The sequence below is a fragment of the Ovis canadensis genome, chromosome 1 (assembly GCF_042477335.2).
Source record: "Ovis canadensis isolate MfBH-ARS-UI-01 breed Bighorn chromosome 1, ARS-UI_OviCan_v2, whole genome shotgun sequence".
In the NCBI taxonomy this organism is placed as follows: Eukaryota; Metazoa; Chordata; class Mammalia; order Artiodactyla; family Bovidae; genus Ovis; species Ovis canadensis.
Genome location: NC_091245.1, coordinates 157,262,595 through 157,283,720, shown reverse-complemented (window position 1 = coordinate 157,283,720; position 21,126 = coordinate 157,262,595). Strand labels below are relative to the sequence as shown.

General features: G+C 34.6%; 1 protein-coding gene across 3 annotated transcripts in view; it reads right to left on the bottom strand.

Annotated features, from left to right (window-relative positions):
- CADM2 (cell adhesion molecule 2) overlaps positions 1–21,126 on the bottom strand; it is a 1,299,579-nt gene that overhangs the window by 87,201 nt on the left and 1,191,252 nt on the right. For 2 of the 3 annotated variants that reach the window (XM_069578719.1, XM_069578709.1), the window contains exon 8: positions 10,332–10,451. The exons of the other annotated variant lie outside the window; for it this stretch is intronic. In XM_069578719.1, coding sequence (XP_069434820.1) covers positions 10,332–10,451 — 120 coding nt within the window. The remainder of the gene's footprint in view (positions 1–10,331; positions 10,452–21,126) is intronic. 3 annotated transcript variants of the gene reach the window in all.

Genomic DNA, 21,126 nt, shown 5'->3' with positions numbered 1-21,126 from the left:
AAATTATTTTAAGCAAATTAGATGATGTTCTAAATATGTTTCCACTCTTTATGCTATATTTGGTCCCCAAATCCATCTTTCATTCTTTTTTTTTTTTAATTGGCCTTCAACTGTGCTCTAGAAATCCAACTTCCCTGCACTGCTCCACTTAAATTACTTAATCTCTGATATTTCAGAAGGATTCAATTAATGGAAAGTTACTAGAAGACAGGAGGAGAGAGGGAGATCTGAAATTGATCCCTGTGCTGTATCCTTTGACTACCTCTCTTTGCAAATACAACCCCTTTTCTGGCTCCAGTTCTTCTCTGACCAGGATAACCTGTTCTCTTTGGTCTTTCAGGCCCAGGGCTGGTTAACAGCATTTTGCTATTACAAGTTTGATTGTGCTTCTCCTTTATGAGTTCTCCAAATTCTGCCTATATTTCTGTGAAAGTGTCCTCGTTAAAAACCCTTTAGCTACCTTTCAGGACTGCCGTCAGTTCCTGTTGATATCCTGAGTCACACACAATCTAATGAGTAAAAAATAATAATCTTATAATCAGTATTTAGAAAACATGGCTTCAGGGAAATAAAATTATTAAGACCATCGTAATTTTCCTAGTTTGACACAGACTATCCTTGAAGAGCATCGTGCTTCTTTACTATAAAATCTTGGTTTTACACATCAAAAATGGTTCAAATGCTTTTGAAAGAAAAAAAAATGTTTCTCAGGGAATCTAATGCAATTCTTCACGTTAATTCAAAATTCATTTCTCCTTTCCTACTTAATCTTTCATTGATTAGTATCCCTTGCTTACTAATGGGTAAAATAAAAGGGCCTGGGAATATTTGAGTTCATCTCTTTTTCTAAAGTGAAAAATAACTGGTTTTAAATTGGGTATTCCCATTTATTTTATTGAACACTTTGAACAAAATTACCTTTACACTAATGTAATTCTTTAAACAGTATTGGTGAAGAAAGTTTAATTTCTGTTTTTACTCATCTCTTAGCATTTATAGTAACTTTCTTGACTCTCTTTTAACACTATTAACTCATATTTTTATGTGAAACTGCTACATATCATTGGTCTTGACAGGTTTCCTGGCAATAATTTAAACCTGAGCACCTAACTGGGACAATGCTTTTTCTTAGTCATTTTTCTTAATAATTTTATAAAGACATGCCTTTAGTTAAGAGTCAGTGTTATCACAACTTCAGCATAAGCAATTCTGATACTAAAATTGTATAAATATTATGTATGTATTTGAGAAGCCATTTGGAAAAATCTGTCTCCTTGCCCTGCAATCACCTTACATATACTTTGCATCAAGTAGCTTTTAATTTTCTGATCATAGCTTAATTTAAATGAGTACAGAAAACTCATGGGAGATTATTTAAAATCTAAAGAAATAAGAAACTACTTACTATTGAAGCAAGAGATGTTTTAAAATATTACAATTATCCCAGTACTTATTGCAATTTCATGAACTTACATTTAATAGATTGTGTTAGACCTTTTTCAGAAATCATGCTTTGTGGCATTTGCTCTTATTTACTGTCCTGGCAGAAAGTTCCAGCTGAAGTCAAGGTCACCTTCTATCCCAAAGTTGGTATAATTAGTATCAATTCAGTGTTTCTCCAAGCTTACACAGGAGGTTATTAACTGTGTTTCATGTGGAGTGTCAAAGAAGCAAAGGCAATGCCGGCAATCTTTTCAGCTTCAAAGGCACAACTCATAAATTTAATTCATTGGCTAGTAAGAAAGATACAACCTGTTTCGTTTATTAATGATTTTAAAAATAATTTCAGAGATGTTCTAGAAATACATTTATTCACATATGCAGGCCAAATTTTTAAATAAAAGACAAATTATCCTCCTAATAATAAGTAACTCATTTAGTCTTAATATTTTATGTGATGTGCTTTCTGGAATATAATAATTATGGAAATTTTAAAATTAATATTTATATGTACTTGCATATTCTATAAAATGAATTCAAGAAAAGGGCACATAGTCTACTATGGAACATTTTCTTTCTTAGAGGTTGTTTTGCAGGAAATGTATACATTTTTAAATTATATTAAATCTAGATTACCATAAAATCAGTGAAGACACTCCCACAGTCATGAAGTAGAAACAATATTAATAGAACTGTTTATTCAAAAGAAATATAAACTAATGGTACAAAGATTTCTGTTTAAATTGATTAAAGCCAAAGAAATAAATAAGCTTAAAATGAAACTCTTAAAAATATTTGATGTTTTAAACTGTACAAGCCACAAGAATGCCCGTGGAAAATAGAATAGAGCATAAGTGTTCTGCTTCCCTTACTAGGTGGTATGGAATACCAGTTTCTTCAAATATTTTCCTCACTGCCTAAAGAATAAGAAAATATTTAAAGATTTTCAAACTTTTTCAGAGTTCAGCTTCATTCAAGTCCAAGGCAAATGCTCCATTTAGATTCAGAAATGGTTATACATTACAAGGGATTCTTACTCCAAGGAATATCTACTAGAATAGAAATAATAACTTTAGCATCTTGGGCTTTCTTGGAATAACCTAATCTGAAACACTTTTGCTATTCCAATGCATAGATCGTAGCTGACAAAGAGACCAGGACCCCGAGTCAACACTCCCACCCATGTCTGGCCTGTAGTCACTACCTTCAGTATTATCAATATTGGTACCTGTAACAAGATTGACAGTGAGCGTACATTGTCCTTATTCTTTCCAAAGTATATACTGTGATTATTCTTTTCAAGCAAGAAGCATTTTAAATATCTTATTTCCAATAAGAACTATGTTTCACATATTTAATTTTGAAACAGTCAACTTTATATAATAATTATTGTTTTGTAAAAGATTAGTGGAAATTTAGCTACTTGGTTGGAGAAGGAAATGGCCACCCACTCTGGTATTCTTGCATAGAGAATCCTGTGGAAATGAGGAGCCTGGTGGGCTGCTGTCCATAGGGTGGAACAGAGTCTGATACAACTGAAGCGACTTAGCATGTATGCATGCATGGGAGAAGGAAATGGCAACCCACTCCAGTATTCTTGCCTGGAGAATGCCAGGGACAGAGGAGCCTGGTGGGCTGCCGTATATGGGGTTGCACAGAGTCAGACACGACAAGCAACTTAGAAGCAGCAGCAGTCTAAATGTGGAACCCTGTCTTTTTGCAGATAAGCAGGTCCCTCTATATAGACCATCTGGAGACTAAACTATTACTTAATTTTTTCCAAGCTTAGAAAAGCCCAACATATTGACACTTAATTTTTAAAAGCTCACAACACCATGCAAATTGTGTTTTATTACCATCAATAAAATCAGAAACATTTTAAATAGCTAAACACTCATAATACAAGCTCATAAACAATTTCTTGATTTGCACACTTAGGGATTTAACTGTGTCAAGATGATATATTTTACCATTGCAAATGCTCTATTTGAATGCATTTATTCTGACAAATCAGAGCTCTAATGATTTTACTCCACTCATTCTTTCTCAGTGCTAGGATTCTTTTTTCTTGTATTCTGAAAAATGTTTCTTTATCACTTTGTATTCTGTTTTTTAAGTATCTATGCCAAAAGAGCGAGGAGGGCACACATTAATGAAACCAAATAAAAACAAAATATAGACTAGATTTTTTTGACATAAAAGAAATAGACTTTAGAAGCACAAGTCAGATCATTATTGCTTTTTAACTTTACATAGTTAAATAGATGCTTCAGACAGTGGTTTGATGTGCTCAGGTATGCAATTTGTGTTTATTTTATGTTAGCATATTTTATTTTGAAACTAGAGAAATAAAACAACAATTGAAGTAAAGGAATCTGCATACAAAACTATTATGTCACAAACAACATTTTAGGCATAGTTCACTAAAAATGCTCACATTAAATATGAGTTGAATGTTACAATTCATCTCAATTTCTCTATACTGGCATAAAGTAAATACTTAAGCAATTTATTTTCATTGAACACAGCTTAGCTTCATGCATATGATTTTTTTTTTCCCACAAGTAACTAAGATTGCTTCAAGAAATCTTTAGCGAAGGGAGATCTTTCAAGTAGCAATATTTTGGGAATACACTTAATAGGATTATATTTAATGGCCAAACATGTTCCTAGATTTATAAACATTTAAATAGTCAATTTTGTATGATTTGTATGATTTTTAAATTATAAGGGCAGCATATGGACTAAAAATTATCGGCCTTTTATCCTAGTGTGGAGCTATAATCACTTTAGATGTATGCTAAATTCATTCAATTCTACTTGAATAATCTAAAATATTTTACTTGATATTACATTTTCAGACATAACTAACTAAATTAATGTGTAATTTAATTGTGAAGAATTTATATTAAGTTGTGTTGTGTGCTTAGTCTCAGTCGTGTCTGACTCTTCTCAATCCCATGGACTATAGTCCACCAGGCTTCTCTTTCCATTGGATTTCCCAGGCAAGAATACTGGAGTGGGTTGCCATGCCCTTCTCCAGGAGTTCTTCCCAACCCAGGGATCAAACCCAGGTATCCCACATTGCAGGCAGATTCTTTACCTTCTGAGCCACCAGAGAAACCCTACATTAAGTTAATGCTTGAAACTGAGCTTTTGATTGCGGAGATATACACTTCAAAAGAAATCCATCTTGAATAAATGTATTGTCAGCCTAGAAAAACAACCAGGTAAGGAACTAGGCTGCCCCACCTGTGAACTTCTTACTTTCAGAAAGTCCTGGGTAACCCAGACAACAGATCACCTTGAGAAACTGGCTCTCCCTTCCTATGCCTAATTCCCATTCTTAACAATTCAAATTTGACAATAATGATGTGAGTCCACAAAACTCTAGACACCCCACCTTTGAACTCTAATAAAGCCAGAGACCAAGTCTACTGTGTCTTTCTAACCGTGATTTCTCTAGGTGGTCCTTCAGAATCTGTGAGTAGTAATTTTGTTCCTCAATATTCTCTGTTGGATTTTTTTTGCTGAAGGGCATCCAATGACCATATTAAGAACAAGGGCTGGTCCAACGCTACTGGCCTCAGTATCAGGAAACGCCTGTAGGTGCTCCTAAACGCAACAGGAGCTGAGGCAAGTTTCTCAAGCAGTCATAGCCAAAAGCATCACTATCAATAGGCTGGGACCAAAACAGTAATTCATCTCTAAATTTTTTTATATTGGTCATACTTTTCTGGTTGTAGATAATTTGATAATAGTTGATTTGGTAATTTTTTTTTAAATGTATTTTTAAAGAAAAACATTTGCAGTGCCATTCTGAAGTAAAGAAAGTGAAAGTGAACTTGCTCAGTCGTGTCTGACTCTGCAACCCCGTGGACTGTAGCCCATCAGGTTCCTCCGTCCATGGGATTCTCCAGGCAAGAATACTGGAGTCGGTTGCAATTTTCTTCTCCAGGGGAATCTTCCCAACCCAGGGATCGAACCAAGGTCTCCTGTATTGCGGGCAGACGCTTTAACCTCTGAGCCACAAGGGAAGCCCATTCCGCAGTAAGGTCCAGTCCAATTACCTCGTTATAGTTAACAAATTGGTTGTAATCATAAGCAAAATTGTACAATTTTATTAACAAAAAATTATTTTTCCATTTTTAAGTCTGATGTAAAATAAATCAATACTTGAACCAATAATTCATTTGGATTTTTACATGGATTGTATAAACAACGTCATCATCACTTTTAGGATTTTTTTTTTTCTATCTAAAACATTGAAATGCATGAACTATTTGAACAGGACAAGGAGTATATTAGATATTTTATACCTTTTCTCCATATATGTCATTTCATTTCTGCACTTGTAGTTTACTTACAGTCTTAAAGAGGCAGAGACAGATAAGTAGGCATTTAGAGTTTTTCTGTCTTGGTAAGCACAAAGGCTTCAATTTTGAATTCTACTTTTAAAAATCATAATAAATAGATATAATCACTGATTTATCTCACTATGTCTCATACATGTTTCCTGAATTTTCAAATATTTATATCATGATCTGTAAATGAGGGTGCTGTTAAAGATGCCTAGATTATGAGATAGTTTATATAAAATTGAAAATATACAATATGATAAAACATGTTAGGGCTTTCCTGGTGGCTCAGTAGTGAAGGTTCTGACTGCCAATACAGGAGACACAGGTTCCATCCCTGATACAGGAAGATCCGGCAGGTTGTGGAGCACCAAGCCCATGTGCCACAACTACTGAGCCTGTGCTCAGAGCCTGGGAACTGCAACTACCGAGCCCACTGCAACTACAGAAGCTCACATGCCCCAGAGCCCATGCTCTGCAACAAGAGAAGCCACCGCAATTAAAAGCCCTTGCACTGCAACTAAAGTGTAGGCCCTGCTTGCTGGAACTAGAGAAAAGCCTGCGTGGCAAGGAAGATCCAGCTCAGCTAAAAATAAGTGAATAAGTAAAGAAATTATTTTAAAAAATTAAAAATGCTTTCAAAGTAAGCATACCATGCAAAAATTATATTAATTCTAGAAATCACATCAGGTCATTTGGAAGCATTTTGTAAATGATCATATTTAACTCATCAAAGTTTATCTCATTAAAAATTTATTAAAGTGATAAGAAAACCCCAAATTCATAAAAAAAGTATATATGGATAGTTGGATGGGTAGATAGATACAGATGTATAGATATATATCTTCTAAATTAGTTGATAGCATTAATCAGGCCACTAGCTTTAAAAAGTTGCAAGTTCTATAAGCAGAAAATGTGCTATAGCAATGATGTTTTGTAATGAAAAATATTTGAGAGATCTATAAAATGTTCAGATTTTAGATATATGATATAAATCAAAAATATTATGAACTTCTTAGACAATTTCTTAATTGTTATATTCAAGGATAGGTAAATTCCATATGTTCTAGTGCCATTTTATTATTTGATTTTAACTAATTAAAAGTAGGTTTGAAATTAAAATGCAATCGGTGCACTAACACCAAATAATTTTGCCAAAACTAGAATTACTATAGGAAAAATACACAATTTCATTAATTGTATGATGCAAACGTGAATATATTCATTTTACTTAAAAGAACTAAGCAATAATTGTCATACATTGAGTGCTGATTATGTTGCCAGAACTCTAAATATTATCCAGTCCTCAAGACAATCAGAATCGAGTGTTTCTCATTTTTCTGATGAAAATGCCAGTACTAAATTTGGTTCAACATCTACGACCAAAGACTGTGTAAACAGAAGAACCACAGCTCACACCTAAAGATATCTCCGGGACTCACTTATTCTCTGTCTTTCCCATATTTGGTAAGGTTTGCTCCTTTCTCACTTTTAGCACACTTATTTGTAACAAGATACTGCTAATTGCCAGCTTTCGTCCTTATGGTTGAAGCCCTTCTTCCTGCACACGAGGATGCATTTCACGTACAAACTGAAGAGATGTGCAAATTCTCGAGGTTATAACTGACAATTTGAGTAGCTTATTTTGTTCTATTTTATTTTGATTTTTAATACAGCTGCAGAACGATTCTTCATTTTTAAACTGGATGTTTATCATAGAGAAGAAAACCCAGCAATGGCAGGGGTGGTGAAAGAGTAGAAATGGAGATATGAATGGTGATTTATTTGTGGTAACTTATTAAATATGTCTGTACAGATAGAGATAAATGTTATATTTATGAAATCTGAAGAAATGATATTTAAAGCTAATAAGATTAAATATAGTTAGTTTACTTAAGATTACTAAATGAAAGGGATGAAGCAGATAAACTTTTTAAAAAAATTGGCAAGCTGGAAATATTTAGTCCTTAGCTTTTCTTAGACAACATATTTTTATTATGATATCTTTTAAATGATAATTTTGTAACATCTTTTGCCATTTCATAAATAAATGAATTCCACTAAAATATAATTGCATCTGAAAGCTCTAATTTAATAGGTAATGCACGGCTGAGTGAATATCATATAACTTATAAGCAGCAGAGTGCAAAAATCATAAAATATGTATATATTGACAAAATTCCCAACTCCCTCAAATATGGACTAGAACATTAAGCATGCTTGGTGACTTTCTTCAGTTCCCAGTTGTTTGCTGAAGTTAGCATGGAAAATAGACTTATACTAACATTTGATGTCAGTGTTACTATATTTTTCTGTATAAAATAGATGCTATGAATTGCCTAATTCATAAAATGTTTTCTTTTCACATATCTTGATGCCATTTGAAAAATGATATGTTTCAACAGTTAACTAAAGAAAGAGGGAATGGTGTGTATCTGTGTGTTTGTTTGTCTTCTTTGAGGTTTATTTATTCATGTGTTCCTTTGAAGGAAAAACAGTTTTTTTATAATTTTTAAATTTCATGGTGTAAAGTTTATAAAACATCTTAGGAAAGCTTTTAAAAATGAATTTACTTGAAAAAGCAGAAAACTGATTTCATTTTAGCAGGCTGATTAAAATGGAACCGGTAAGATTCACTTAAGATACATGTGAATAAATATAAAAAATTGTTGTTAAGCACTTCACTTTGAAATAAAATATTTTCTCTTATTTTGGCCTAATGTACATATACTCACAAAAGATATGAATGCCTTAACTAATTCAGCCCAGGTACTGATTATTTAGGGGAAAATGCATTAATTTGCTAGTGTTTTTAGATACAATGTTTAATATCCATAATTTTAGCCTTGGCATAGTGCTGTTTCTATAATATATATAACAGGTATTTAACAAATACTCATTGAAGAAATTAATTAGACTTTTTTTAAGCATGTCTTTTTAAAAAAATTAAACCAATATAGCCTTTTCCATCAAAGTGATTTCTTTGTACACTTAGAACTTAACATTACCATTGAGATTTTGTGGGTAAGCAATAGCTACATTTCATCTTAATTACTGTTTGTAAAAATCTTTAGAAAAACAATAAATAAAGCAAAGTAGAACATTAGATATTTTACATTTCATATATTATCATAAAGTGTTTTTTCTTCATTTTTAGTATTTTCCCACCCATTTCATACACATTGTTATAAGAATGATCTTTAAACTCTTCTACTTTTAGATTTAAATCAAATACAGTTTTTTTTTAATAATACTAGGTATTTTTAATGATTTTTATTGTTATCACCGTCAAGTTTTAGTTACCAATCTTGTACCCTGCATAACAGAATAAACCTAATGAACACTTACCAGATACTAAAATATTTTTCTGGAACAAGAGAAAAAATACTACAAACACTAAGTAAAAGCTAGCAGCAACTCAACATAATACTGAGAATTAATAAAAATTCTAAGAAACACAGAAGTCTAATTGAATAGTCTTTATAAGTGAAAACAATGTTAAGTGTATCCCTGATGAAACTTTAGAGATATATTTTTGTAAAGTCCTTATGAGCTCAAATTAAGTTGCTACATTTAACACATATTAGTACAGCCAACATGACATAAAACATGTATAAGCATGTATAAGAGTAAACGACAGACTAAAATAGGACACATTGTCTCTGAACATAGAAATAAACTTTAAATCGTGTATTTCTATAATGTGCTCAAAAATCTCAAAAAACTTTTCATTTCTTCATTATCTAACAATGACTTAACTACTCAGAAATATTTTTTTATGTTTTTGAACCGTGATATGATTTCTTGTTTGTTTTTTTTTTTTGCCCTTAAGAATTCCTTCAATATCTTTTTGCTTGCTGTGCTTCAGAAAAACATCTTATTAGTAATCAGACACCAGAAATTATTCCTAGAGCCAACCGTCAATTCCTGTCATCCTGGATAAGCCTAGAACATTTGCTTCTGGAACACTAATTACAAGAAGTAGCTCCACTCAGCTAATCACTTTAGGATGATATATTAAATATATACCTAAAAGTTCTATGTGGTAAATAACTTATAATGACCCCTGTCATGCTAATTTTAGAACAAACTCAACACTGCAGGCTTTTTAATCTAGTTGCAGAGAAATAAAAAATCATTGACACTAAAGTAGGGTCATAAAAAAGCAAAAACTACCTCTGCATTTTTGAACATCTTATCTCTTCGCTTGTTTTTATAAGGTAAAGTACCAAAAAAAAAAAAAAAAAGGCTCCCATGTTCACATTTTAAATTGTCAATGTTTCAGAGCTTCATATATTTTTTACCTATATTCTGAACATTTTCGTGAATCATATGACACTAAGAAAAATTAAAATATACCATCTTGTCTTATATTGTATTACAATAACCCTAACTGACAGTAACTGACTTGATTTAATTATTCCTTATAATTAAGTAAAATTGGATCTCAATTCCTCTACTCTTTAAAAAAGTAAGCCCTATAAATTTCTATTTAACGTGTTTTCTAGGCCATAACAAAGAAGCATACCGTACCTCTTATGTTGCTGGTTGTTGCAGATGTGGTTGGGCAGGTTGTTATGGCTACAGTGGTTGTGACTGTTGCAGTGGTAAGGGAGGGGATGATAGTAGTGGGAAGCAAAGTGTTGGGAACATCTGGTGAGTGGAAAAAAACAAAATATAAAACAAAATCATATCATGCAAACAAAACAGAAACATAAATGATTCAAATTATAAATACATATATCTTATTTAGGTTTAAATTTAACAGGCTTAAACAGATTATCTGGTACAAAGCTCCTTGTACCACACAGTTCTTGTCATTTTTTGTTCACTTATTTTTCATGCTCTTACACAAAGCAAAAACCGGGAGCAATGTTTGAAGACAAGCAGATTGCCTGCAATATTTTGAGTGAAATTTAAAATGACAAGAATTCATTTGTTCACTGAGTCATTTAAAATGTTTGACATGCAGTAGCAAAATACAGATAGGTAAAACAAAAATTGACATGCTTTGTCAAAGAAGTAAACAAAGAAACAACACAACAGAAAATATACACAAATAACACCACCATATAAGATTAAATAAACATTAACGATGGGTGAGTATATGCATGTTAAATACTTTTTGATATTTTTAGGCAAACGATAGGAAATAGGGTGAAAGCAATCTTTAGACACAAACAAAAAAGAAGCCAACTGTTATTATTATTACTATTATTTTGCTTTTCCTTTTCTCAGAAATGGTGTTAATGTACAGCTTAGAATCTTGCAATTCTTACCCTGGTTAGCTGGTAACGCCTTCTACAATTTTTCAGTACATAGGAGTCTTTAACAAGTATTGGGTCAACTAGCATGGAACTCAATATCTGAAATGTTTATGATTCATATTATTTGGCATACCTAGGAGAAGTTATTGAACATGATTTGAACCATAATATTCAACCCCTAGTCCATAAATAGTCAAAGTGACAAAAGTTGACAGTAGATTCAAGTACAGAGGACATAATAAACTGAACAAATAGCTCAGAGTTTACAAGATTTTCCTTCCTTTCACTCAAAAGCAGCTGAAATTTGGAAAAGCAGCATAAACACTGAAACAATATAGCCAGTGTCAAACAATGAGAATTTCAGTAAGATCCTAAGAGTCAACTCTTGTCTCAGGTGTATAGGCATATAATTTACACAGTGAGAAAATGAGAAACAGTTCACAAATTACCTGTAATTACTGTGCTGGGGTTTGATTTCACATGTTTGTTACACAGCCCCTATATATTCAGAGCATTTGACAGATTATTTTGCTATTAAAAGGCTTCTTGTCATTCCCTCAGTTAAACTCTGTGAGTCACACCAGAATTTTTCTAGTTCCTTACTTCTGATAAATAGCCCTACTCAATCCTCAGACTTTAACCTGCTGAATTGTCTAAGCTGGAGACATCAGAAAACAGCATGAGATTACTCTCTTATCTTTGGTATTGATGTTTACACCTGTTTTTCAACAGGGAAAATACTTCCTGGCCAGTCAAATTAAGAAAATAACCTTCTGAAAATCCAACGGTGCTACATCAGTCACTAGAGAAAATGGGTATTGCCTGGAGTGCAATTACCGTGATCATAAAGTAGCATTGACTTGAACAACATTATGAATGAATAAATATTATGTATACATGCATGTTCATCTCTTGTTTACTAATTTCTGTTATACCTTCTTATTTTCATTATAAGCCTCCTAAATAGGGTAGGCATGCTAGAGATAAATGAAAGACATTTTCTAAATTTTAAAAAAAAAGAGTGTAATTTGAACTTTTACAAATATTAAAATTAGAAAATAATACACTTTTTGTCAGTTAGCAAAATCATTTTCTCATTAGGATCTCCAAATATATGTATTTAATTAGTGTAAAGGGAAATATCTTACAGGGCTATCAAATATAAGAATGTACAATAATATTAGTCCCTTAAAACTCAGTGGAAAGAACTTGATATTACAAAACTATCACAGATTATAAAATATTAGATTATTTGCTATCAGACACTGGAGTGAAGAAAATTTCATTGGCTCTGAAAAGCAGTTTTTCAAAAGCATCTATATCATTTGATTCTCAGATGCAAATAACAGTATTTGGTGTTTTTATTTATTTATTTGTATAGCAAGAAATATCACATTGTTTAGATTTCTTTACCTTACTGTGTATTAACAAACATGGGCAATAACTAACTCTGATTAGTTTTGGAGACAATCTATATATTTTCTTGAGCATTCTTTTATAAAACAAGCAATATTCTATTTTCCATATGAAGATGCATGATATATAAGGGCTTCCAACCACATGCTAATATTAAAAAATATAAAAACAGTGGGTAGTTTTAATAATTGCTAACCTACTTTAAGACACCTGCCCTAGAGTCTTTTACAATGTCCACCTCTAGCAATTATAGACCCAAAATCTGGCTCTTGCTTATGTGATCATCATTTTCTCTAATCTTCTCCCCTTGACTTCAGTTCAGTTCAGTTCGGTTCAGTCACTCAATCATGTCTGACTCTTTGTGACCCTATGAATTGCAGCACGCCAGGCCTCCCTGTCCATCACCAACTCCTGGAGTTCACTCATACTCAGGTCCATTAAGTTGGTGATGCCATCCAGCCATCTCATCCTCTGTCGTCCCCTTCCTACCCCCAATCCCTCCCAGCATCAGAGTCTTTTCCAATGAGTCAAGTCTTCGCATGAGGTGGCCAAAGTACTGGAATTTCAGCTTTAGCATCAGTCTTTCCAATGAACACCCAGAATTGATCTCTTTTAGAATGGATTGGTTGGATCTCCTTGCAGTCCAAGCGACTCTCAAGAGTCTTCTCCAACACCATACTTCAAAAGCATCAGTTCTTCGGTGCTCAGCTTTTTTCACAGTCCAACTTTCACATTCATACAAGACCACTGGAAAAACCACAGCCTTGACTAGACGGACCTTTGTTGGCAAAGTAATATCCCTGCTTTTGAATATGCTATCTAGATTGGTCATAACTTTCCTTCCAAAGAGTAAGCATCTTTTAATTTCATAGCTGCAATCACCATCTGCAGTGATTTTGGAGCCCCCCAAAATAAAGTCTGACACTGTTTCCACTGTTTCTCCATCTATTTCCCATGAAGTGATGGGACCAGATGCCATGATCTTAGTTTTCTGAATGTTGAGCTTTAAGCCAACTTTTTCATTCTCCTCTTTCACTTTCATCAAGAGACTTTTTAGTTCCTCTTCACTTTCTGCCATAAGGGTGGTGTCATCTGCATATCTGACTTCATATGCACCTAAAAAGAAACTGGATGAGAAAAATTGATGGGAAGCACATTGGCTGATATGATAGTTGGGTCAAGAAAATGACTTGTCAAATAACAAATCTGTCACTTTTACATATTTTTAATCACTAGTACCATTATTTCATTATTGAACAGTATGAAAAGGCAAAATGATAGGATACTGAAAGAGGAACTCCCCAGGTTGGCAAGTGCCCAGTATGTACAAGAGATCAGTGGAGAAATAATTCCAGAAATAATTAAGGGATGGAGCCAAAGCAAAAACAATACCCAGCTGTGGATACAACTAGTGATAGAAGCAAGGTCCAATGCTGTAAAGAGCAATACTGCAAAGGAACCTGGAACGTTAGGTACATGAATCAAGGCAAGTTGGAAGTGGTCAAACATGAGAAGCAAAAGTGAATGTCGAGATTCTAGGAATCAGCAAACTAAAATGGACTGGAATGGGTGAATTTAACTCAGATGACCATCATATCTACTACTGTGGGCAGGAATCCCTTAGGAGAAATGGATTAGCCATCATGGTCAACAAAGAGTCCAAAATTCAGTGCTTGGATGCAATCTCAAAAACGACAGAATGATCTCTGTTCATTTCCAAGGCAAACCATTCAATATCATGGTGATCCAAGCCTAAGCCCCAACCAGTAATGCTGAAGAAGCTGAACTTGAACCATTCTATGAAAACCTACAAAGCCTTTTAGAACTAACACCAAAAAAAGATGTCCTTTTCATTATAGGGGACTGGAATGCAAAAGTAGGAAGTCAAGAAACACCTGGTGTAACAGGCAAATTTGGCCTTGGAGTACAGAATGTAGCAGGACAAAGGCTAATGGAGTTTTGCCAAGAGAACGCACCGGTCATAGAAAACACCCTCTTCCAACAACACAAGAGAAGACTCTACACATGGACATCACCAGATGGTCAACACCGAAATCAGATTGATTATATTCTTTGCAGCCAGAGATGAAGAAGCTCTTACAGTCAGCAAAAACAAGACCAGGAGCTGACTGTGGCTCAGCTCATGAACTCCTTATTGCCAAATTTAAATTGAAGAAAGTGGGGAAAACCACTAGACCATTCACGTATGACATAAATCAAATCCCTTATGATTATACAGTGGAAGTGAGAAATAGATTTAAGGGACTAGATCTGATCGACAGAGTGCCTGATGAACTATGGACAGAGGTTCGTGACATTGTACAGGAGACAGGGATCAAGACCATCCCCACCGAAAAAAGAAATGCAAAAAAGCAAAGTGGCTGTCTGAGGAGGCCTTACAAATAGCTGTGAAACGAGGAGAAATGAAAAGCAAAGGAGAAAAGGAAAGATATAAGCATCTGAATGCAGAGTGCCACAGAATAGCAAGGAGAGACAAGAAAGCCTTCCTCAGTGATCAATGCAAAGAAATAGAGGAAAATAATAGAATGGGAAAGACTAGAGATCTCTTCAAGAAAATTAGAGATACCAAGGGAATATTTCATGCAAAGATGGACTCAATAAAGACATAAATGGTATGGACCTAACAGAAGCAGAAGATATTAAGAAGAGGTGGCAAGAATACATAGGAGAACTGTACAAAAAAGATCTTCATGACCCAGATAATCACGATGATGTGATCACTCACCTAGAGCCAGACATCCTGGAATGTGAAGTCAAGTGGGCCTTAGAAAGCATCACTATGAACAAAGCTAGTGGAAGTGATGGAATTCCAGTTGAGCTGTTTCAAATCCTGAAAGATGATGCTGTGAAAGTGCTACACTCAATATGCCAGCAAATTTGGAAAACTCAGCAGTGGCCACAGGACTGGAAAAGATCAGTTTTCATTCTAATCCCAAAGAAAGGCAATGCCAAAGAATTCTCAAACTACTGCATAATTGCACTCATCTCACATGCTAATAGAGTAATGCTCAAAATTCTCCAAGCCAGGCTTCAGCAATAGGTGAACCGTGAACTTTCTGATGTTCAAGCTGGTTTTAGAAAAGGCAGAGGAGCAAGAGATCAAATTGCCAACATCTGCTAGATAATCAAAAAAGCAAGAGAGTTCCGGAAAATATCTACTTCTGCTTTCTTGACTATGCCAAAGCCTTTGACTGTGTGGATCACAATAAACTGTGGAAAATTCTGAAATAAATGGGAATACCAGACCACCTGAGCTGCCTCTTGAGAAACCTGTATGCAGGGCAGGAAGCAACAGTTAGAACTGGACATGGAACAACAGACTGGTTCCAAATAGGAACAGGAGTACGTCAAGGCTGTATATTGTCACCCTGCTTAATTAACTTATATGCAGAGTACATCATGAGAAACGCTGGGCTGGAAGAAGCACAGGCTGGAATCAAGATTGCCAGGAGAAATATCAATAACCTCAGACATGCAGATGACACCACCCTTGTGGCAGGAAGTGAAGAGGAACTAAAAAGCCTCTTGATGAAAGTGAAAGAGGAGAATGAAAAAATTGGCTTAAAGCTCAACATTCAGAAAACTAAGATCATGGCATCTGGTCCCTCACTTTATGGCAAATAGATGGGGAAACAGTGGAAACAGTGTCAGACTTTATTTTGGGGGGCTCCAAAATCCCTGCAGATGGTGACTGCAGCCATGAAATTAAAGATGCTCATCCTTGGAAGGAAAGTTGTGACCAACCTAACTAGCATATTGAAAAGCAGAGACATTGCTTTGCCAACAAAGGTCCTTCTAGTCAAGGCTATGATTTTTCCAGTGGTCATGTATGGATGTGAGAGTTGGACTTGAAGAAAGCTGAGTGCCAAAGAATTGATGCTTTGACCTGTGGTGTTGGAGAAAACTCTTGAGAGTCGCTTGGACTTCAAGGAGATCCAACCAGTCCTTTCTAATGAGACCAATTCTGAGTGTTCATTTGAAGGACTGATGCTAAAGCTGAAACTCCAATACTTTGGCCACCTCATGCAAAGAGCTGTCCAATTGGAAAAGACTCTGATGCTGGGAGGGATTGGGGGCAGGAGAAGAGGACGACTAGTATGAGATGTCTGGATGGCATCTCTGACTCAATGGACCTGAGTTTGAGTGAACTCCGGGAGTTGGTGATGGACAGGGAAGCCTGGCCTGCTGTGATTCATGGGGTCGCAAAGAGTTGGACAAGACTGAGTGACTGGAGTGAACTGAACTGAACATTATTTCAGCTAACTTGTTTGGAAACATTTTTGTTCTCGAAAAAAAGAGAAAATTGAGGGCTTCTTCATTCTGTTCTTTCTTCTCACCACACTGTCCATTCAATTATTTCAACTTTATTGTGAAACAGCAAACATTTAATCTTAATATTCAATTTCAGGATTTTAATCAGAATCAACTACAACTCAACCATGTAAGATTAGCTGGAATTAGTTCGAATTCTCAGAAAGATCAAGAGAATAGAGTGATATTTCTTTTGCCTAAACTTTCTATTGCTATGATTTTATTCATGTCAGTTTCAGCACTGGGCAATGAAGCTTTGAATGGAAGAATTTTGCCTGCTTTATTTTTGGTACATAGCACAATTTAGAAGGTCAGTAAAAATTTACTAAATGAATTTGTTCAGAACATTATAAGCATATAATTTATTTTAGGGGATCTAGAAAAGTCCACTTTTTGACTAGTTAATATAAAACTAAAATATTTCATTATGGCTGATCACAAAAAATTCTCTCTCCTTACTACTTACAGAAACTTTTTATTTTCTGAAGCATACATTTTCAAGACAACCTAAAACTTCTACAACCTAAAACTTCTTTCAGTAAATATCCTTGCTAACAAAATGAGGACTTCCCTGGTGACTCAGAGGTAAAGAATCCACCTGCCAATGCAGGAGATGCATGTTTGAACCCTGGGTCAAGAAGATCCCCCGGAGTAGAAAATGGCAATCCTCTCCACAATTCTCCCCTGGAAATTCCACAGACAGAGGAGCCTGGTGGGCTATAGTTCATGGGGCCACAAAGAGTCTCACAAGACTTAGTGATTAAGCAACAACAACAACAAACAACAAAACAAACTGTCTTTGCCTACATATTCTGTGGCTCTGAAAGCTGTGTGAGCCTGACCTGAGTTTCATGCACACCACATCTCCTTAGGAACTCCCTCCATTTTTACCTGACTTGAGACTTTCCAAGAAAGGGTGAAAGGCTAGGAGGGACCACTGAGTAACTCACTGTGATCAGCGGTCAATGATCAAAGCAAAATTGCGATAGTAATTGTCTATTACTATCCCCACTTAATGGATGAGAAGATTTTGAGATAGTTTCCTTGCTTTGAAAATTACAGAAACATATGCTATATCATAGAGAGAATTTTCTTAAATATATAAGCATACTGCAGAGACAAATTTCTCTAACATTATTTCCATCTCAAGATGATTTATCTGCCTGACTATAACTCTTGTCAAAGCAGAAATTAGTAAAATTCTGAGCTGTCTTACTAAGTTCAAACACCTACCTCTCTAGTTTTTACCCCTACATGTAAGCACCAACATTTGGCATCATTCAGCAATTATTTTAAAGGTTTTGGCCTTTTATTTAAGCATTGATAAAAACATTGATAATGAGAATGAAGGGGCTTCCCTGGTGGCTCAGACGGTAAAGCATCTGCCTGCAATGCAGGAGACCTGGGTTCGATCCCTGAATCAGGAAGATCCGTTGGAGAAGGAAATGGCAACCCACTCCAGTACTTTTGCCTGGAAAATTCCTTGGACAGAGGAGCCTTGTAAGCTACAGTCCATGGGGTTGCAAAGAGTCGAGTATGACTGAGCGACTTTACTTCACTTCACTTCAGTGAGAATGAAGCTATATTCCCACAAGGAAAAACAAAATTGGAAACACAAGTAATAGTCATTTACCTTATTCTTGAGGTGTCTAGAATCTTGTATATTTTAAAACCATTATGCTATTAGTATAAAGCATACTCAACCAAATATAGCACAGGATAAAAAATGAAGATCGCTTTCTCCTTTTCTACAGCACATTCATTTTTTATCTCTCCTTGTTGAAAAAAATACATTGTGTAGAATAAAAATACACTGATTCATGCAGAAGTATTACAAATGTGCCCATACATAATAAAAGTAACTTAATCCTGGTTCAACATCAATTTATTAATTCTGTTCATAAAGCCACATAATCTGCAGTCATATTAATATTATAAGTAATATGCTAAATATGACATCAATTTAGAAGATTTTTGCCTTACATGTTCACATCCTATGATTAAAGAGTATTTAAATGGGACACAAAAATAGCTATAAATAAAAAACAGAAAAAAATCAATGGTAAGTAATTTATGGATATTAACATTTAGAAATGGAAGCCATCTAATAAATCAGTCAATTAACTACATGATATTTCATCTCTGTTTTCTACAATACAAAGACTGGCTCAAATTTTTCATTGTCATTTTCCTTGGAGAGCATGTTAATCTAATTGAATATTGTTTATTTGCCTGGGAAAAATAAGTGGCTAAGAAGTTCAGCATTTATAATTTACAAAAGAAATTTAGTGTATTATATAATATATTTTCTAGATATTAATATATAAATGATGACCTAACAACTGATAAAACATGTAGTGGATGAAAAAAGCTATCTTCAGAAATGAGCAAAGTGAAAATAATTAGATTTTGTTTATTTTAGTTTAGATCTGATCAGAGAAATTAGTATATAGACCTAAAACCAAAAAGAGAAATTCCAATAAAGTTCTTCAAAATCAGAAATAATAAAACATCTTGTAGTTAGTAAGAAATTTGAATATGAAACAATAATAGCTTAAGTTGTTAAAAAAATTATTATCACAATATACACAAATGTGTAACACCGATTTCTCTAAAATTGTGATTATGTGTTTAAATCTTTTCCAAGCAGATTAAATCTTAGGGAACTACTCATTTACTATATACTATCATGGATAAAACTTGCTAAAATAATTTTGTGGTTTAAATAAGATATTTAAATGAATTTATAGAGGTCCATGGTTCATTATTTATTATTTGTTAATAAAATGTTATTGTTTTAGAAAACTATAGTAGCCATAATAAAATCAGGAACTTCCTTTAAAGAAAAAATTTGAGAATTTGTATTGATGGGGCGCTGAGAAAAATAAAGGTCTAAGACATGAAAATATTTGCCTATAGTTTTACCTACACATAAGAGGTAAATTAAAATAAATTACAATTTTCATCTTACTTGTAACCTATATAAAGTGTTACCCTAACATATAAGGAAAATTCAGGAATATTTCAATAATGTCAGACAAAACCTCAAATCTAGTCAATTGCACAACTGTATATTATGAAGGTAAGGTCTGAGTTGGCTGCAAAAGTTATTCATATGAGTGAATATTGAGTACAAATAAATGCAGTGTAAATACTGTGGGTTACTTCTATAAGAACCTATTCATTTTCAGAAACACAATTTCTGCTCATACAAAAAAGCTATTGAATCAGGAAACTAAATTCTGTGTTCCCAGGGACCATGGCTAAACTTTGCTATGACAGCTCATTGTCCATCACGTCTCCTGCTTAACCTCTATGATTCTCATGTGAACTCCGAACTATACTCACTTGAGCTGCCTCAGTGTTAAAGTTTTCTGGAACAACAGGGGCTAGAGTTCTTCAGCACATGTATGCTTGGCTTCTTTTCTTTATTTCTTATAACACCAGTTAGTGTAAACAGAAAAGCCAAAGCCTGGGATACAAGCCATCCGCCCTGACACAAGTCATTTCCCCAGATTTTAGACTCGATTCTTTCTGTTCTCTTTGTTGCATGTTCTCAGTTACATCCTGTTTCTCATTACTTTTCTCTGTCATGTGTAATATCTTCCCTCAATGTGCCTTCAAGCTCTTTACATGCACCTCTACACATGCTTGTTTTACATATTACCATGACACATATATTTATGTACCTATGTTTCTAATAAACTGTAAGCTCAATCTTTAGAAATCAGCATGTTCTTGCTTTTAAAAATACAACTTTGCCTTGGTACAAATTTACTCTGACTACCCCAATGGTATCACAGTCTCATCTTAAAGTTAGGACTTCCCTGGTGGCTCAGACGGTAGAGCATCTGTCTACAAGGTGGGAGACCTGGGTTTGAGCCCTGGGTCAGGAAGAGTCCCTGGAGAAGGAAATGCCTGCAAAATCCCATGGACAGAGGAGCCTGGTAGGCTACAGTATGGGGTTGCAAAGAGTCAGAGCGACTTCACGTTCATCTTAAAGCAGCCATCCCTTTTTTGATGTGCCTAGTGAAATGCTACTCTCAACTTTCAGCCTTATTCCTACCTGCTCTGTAAAGACTTCCTTGATCAACTAAACCCCAACTGATTTCCTTTTTCTGAACACTTTTCACGCTTTCTGAGTTTATCTAGTATTCCTGCATTTTGTTACCTATACCCCTCTACCATAAAATTATGGGCTTCTCTGGTGGCTCAAATGGTAAAGAATCTGCCTGCAATGAGGGAGACCTGGCTTCAGTCCCTGGTTTGGGAAGATCCCTTAGAGGAGGGCATGGCAACCCACTCCAGTATTC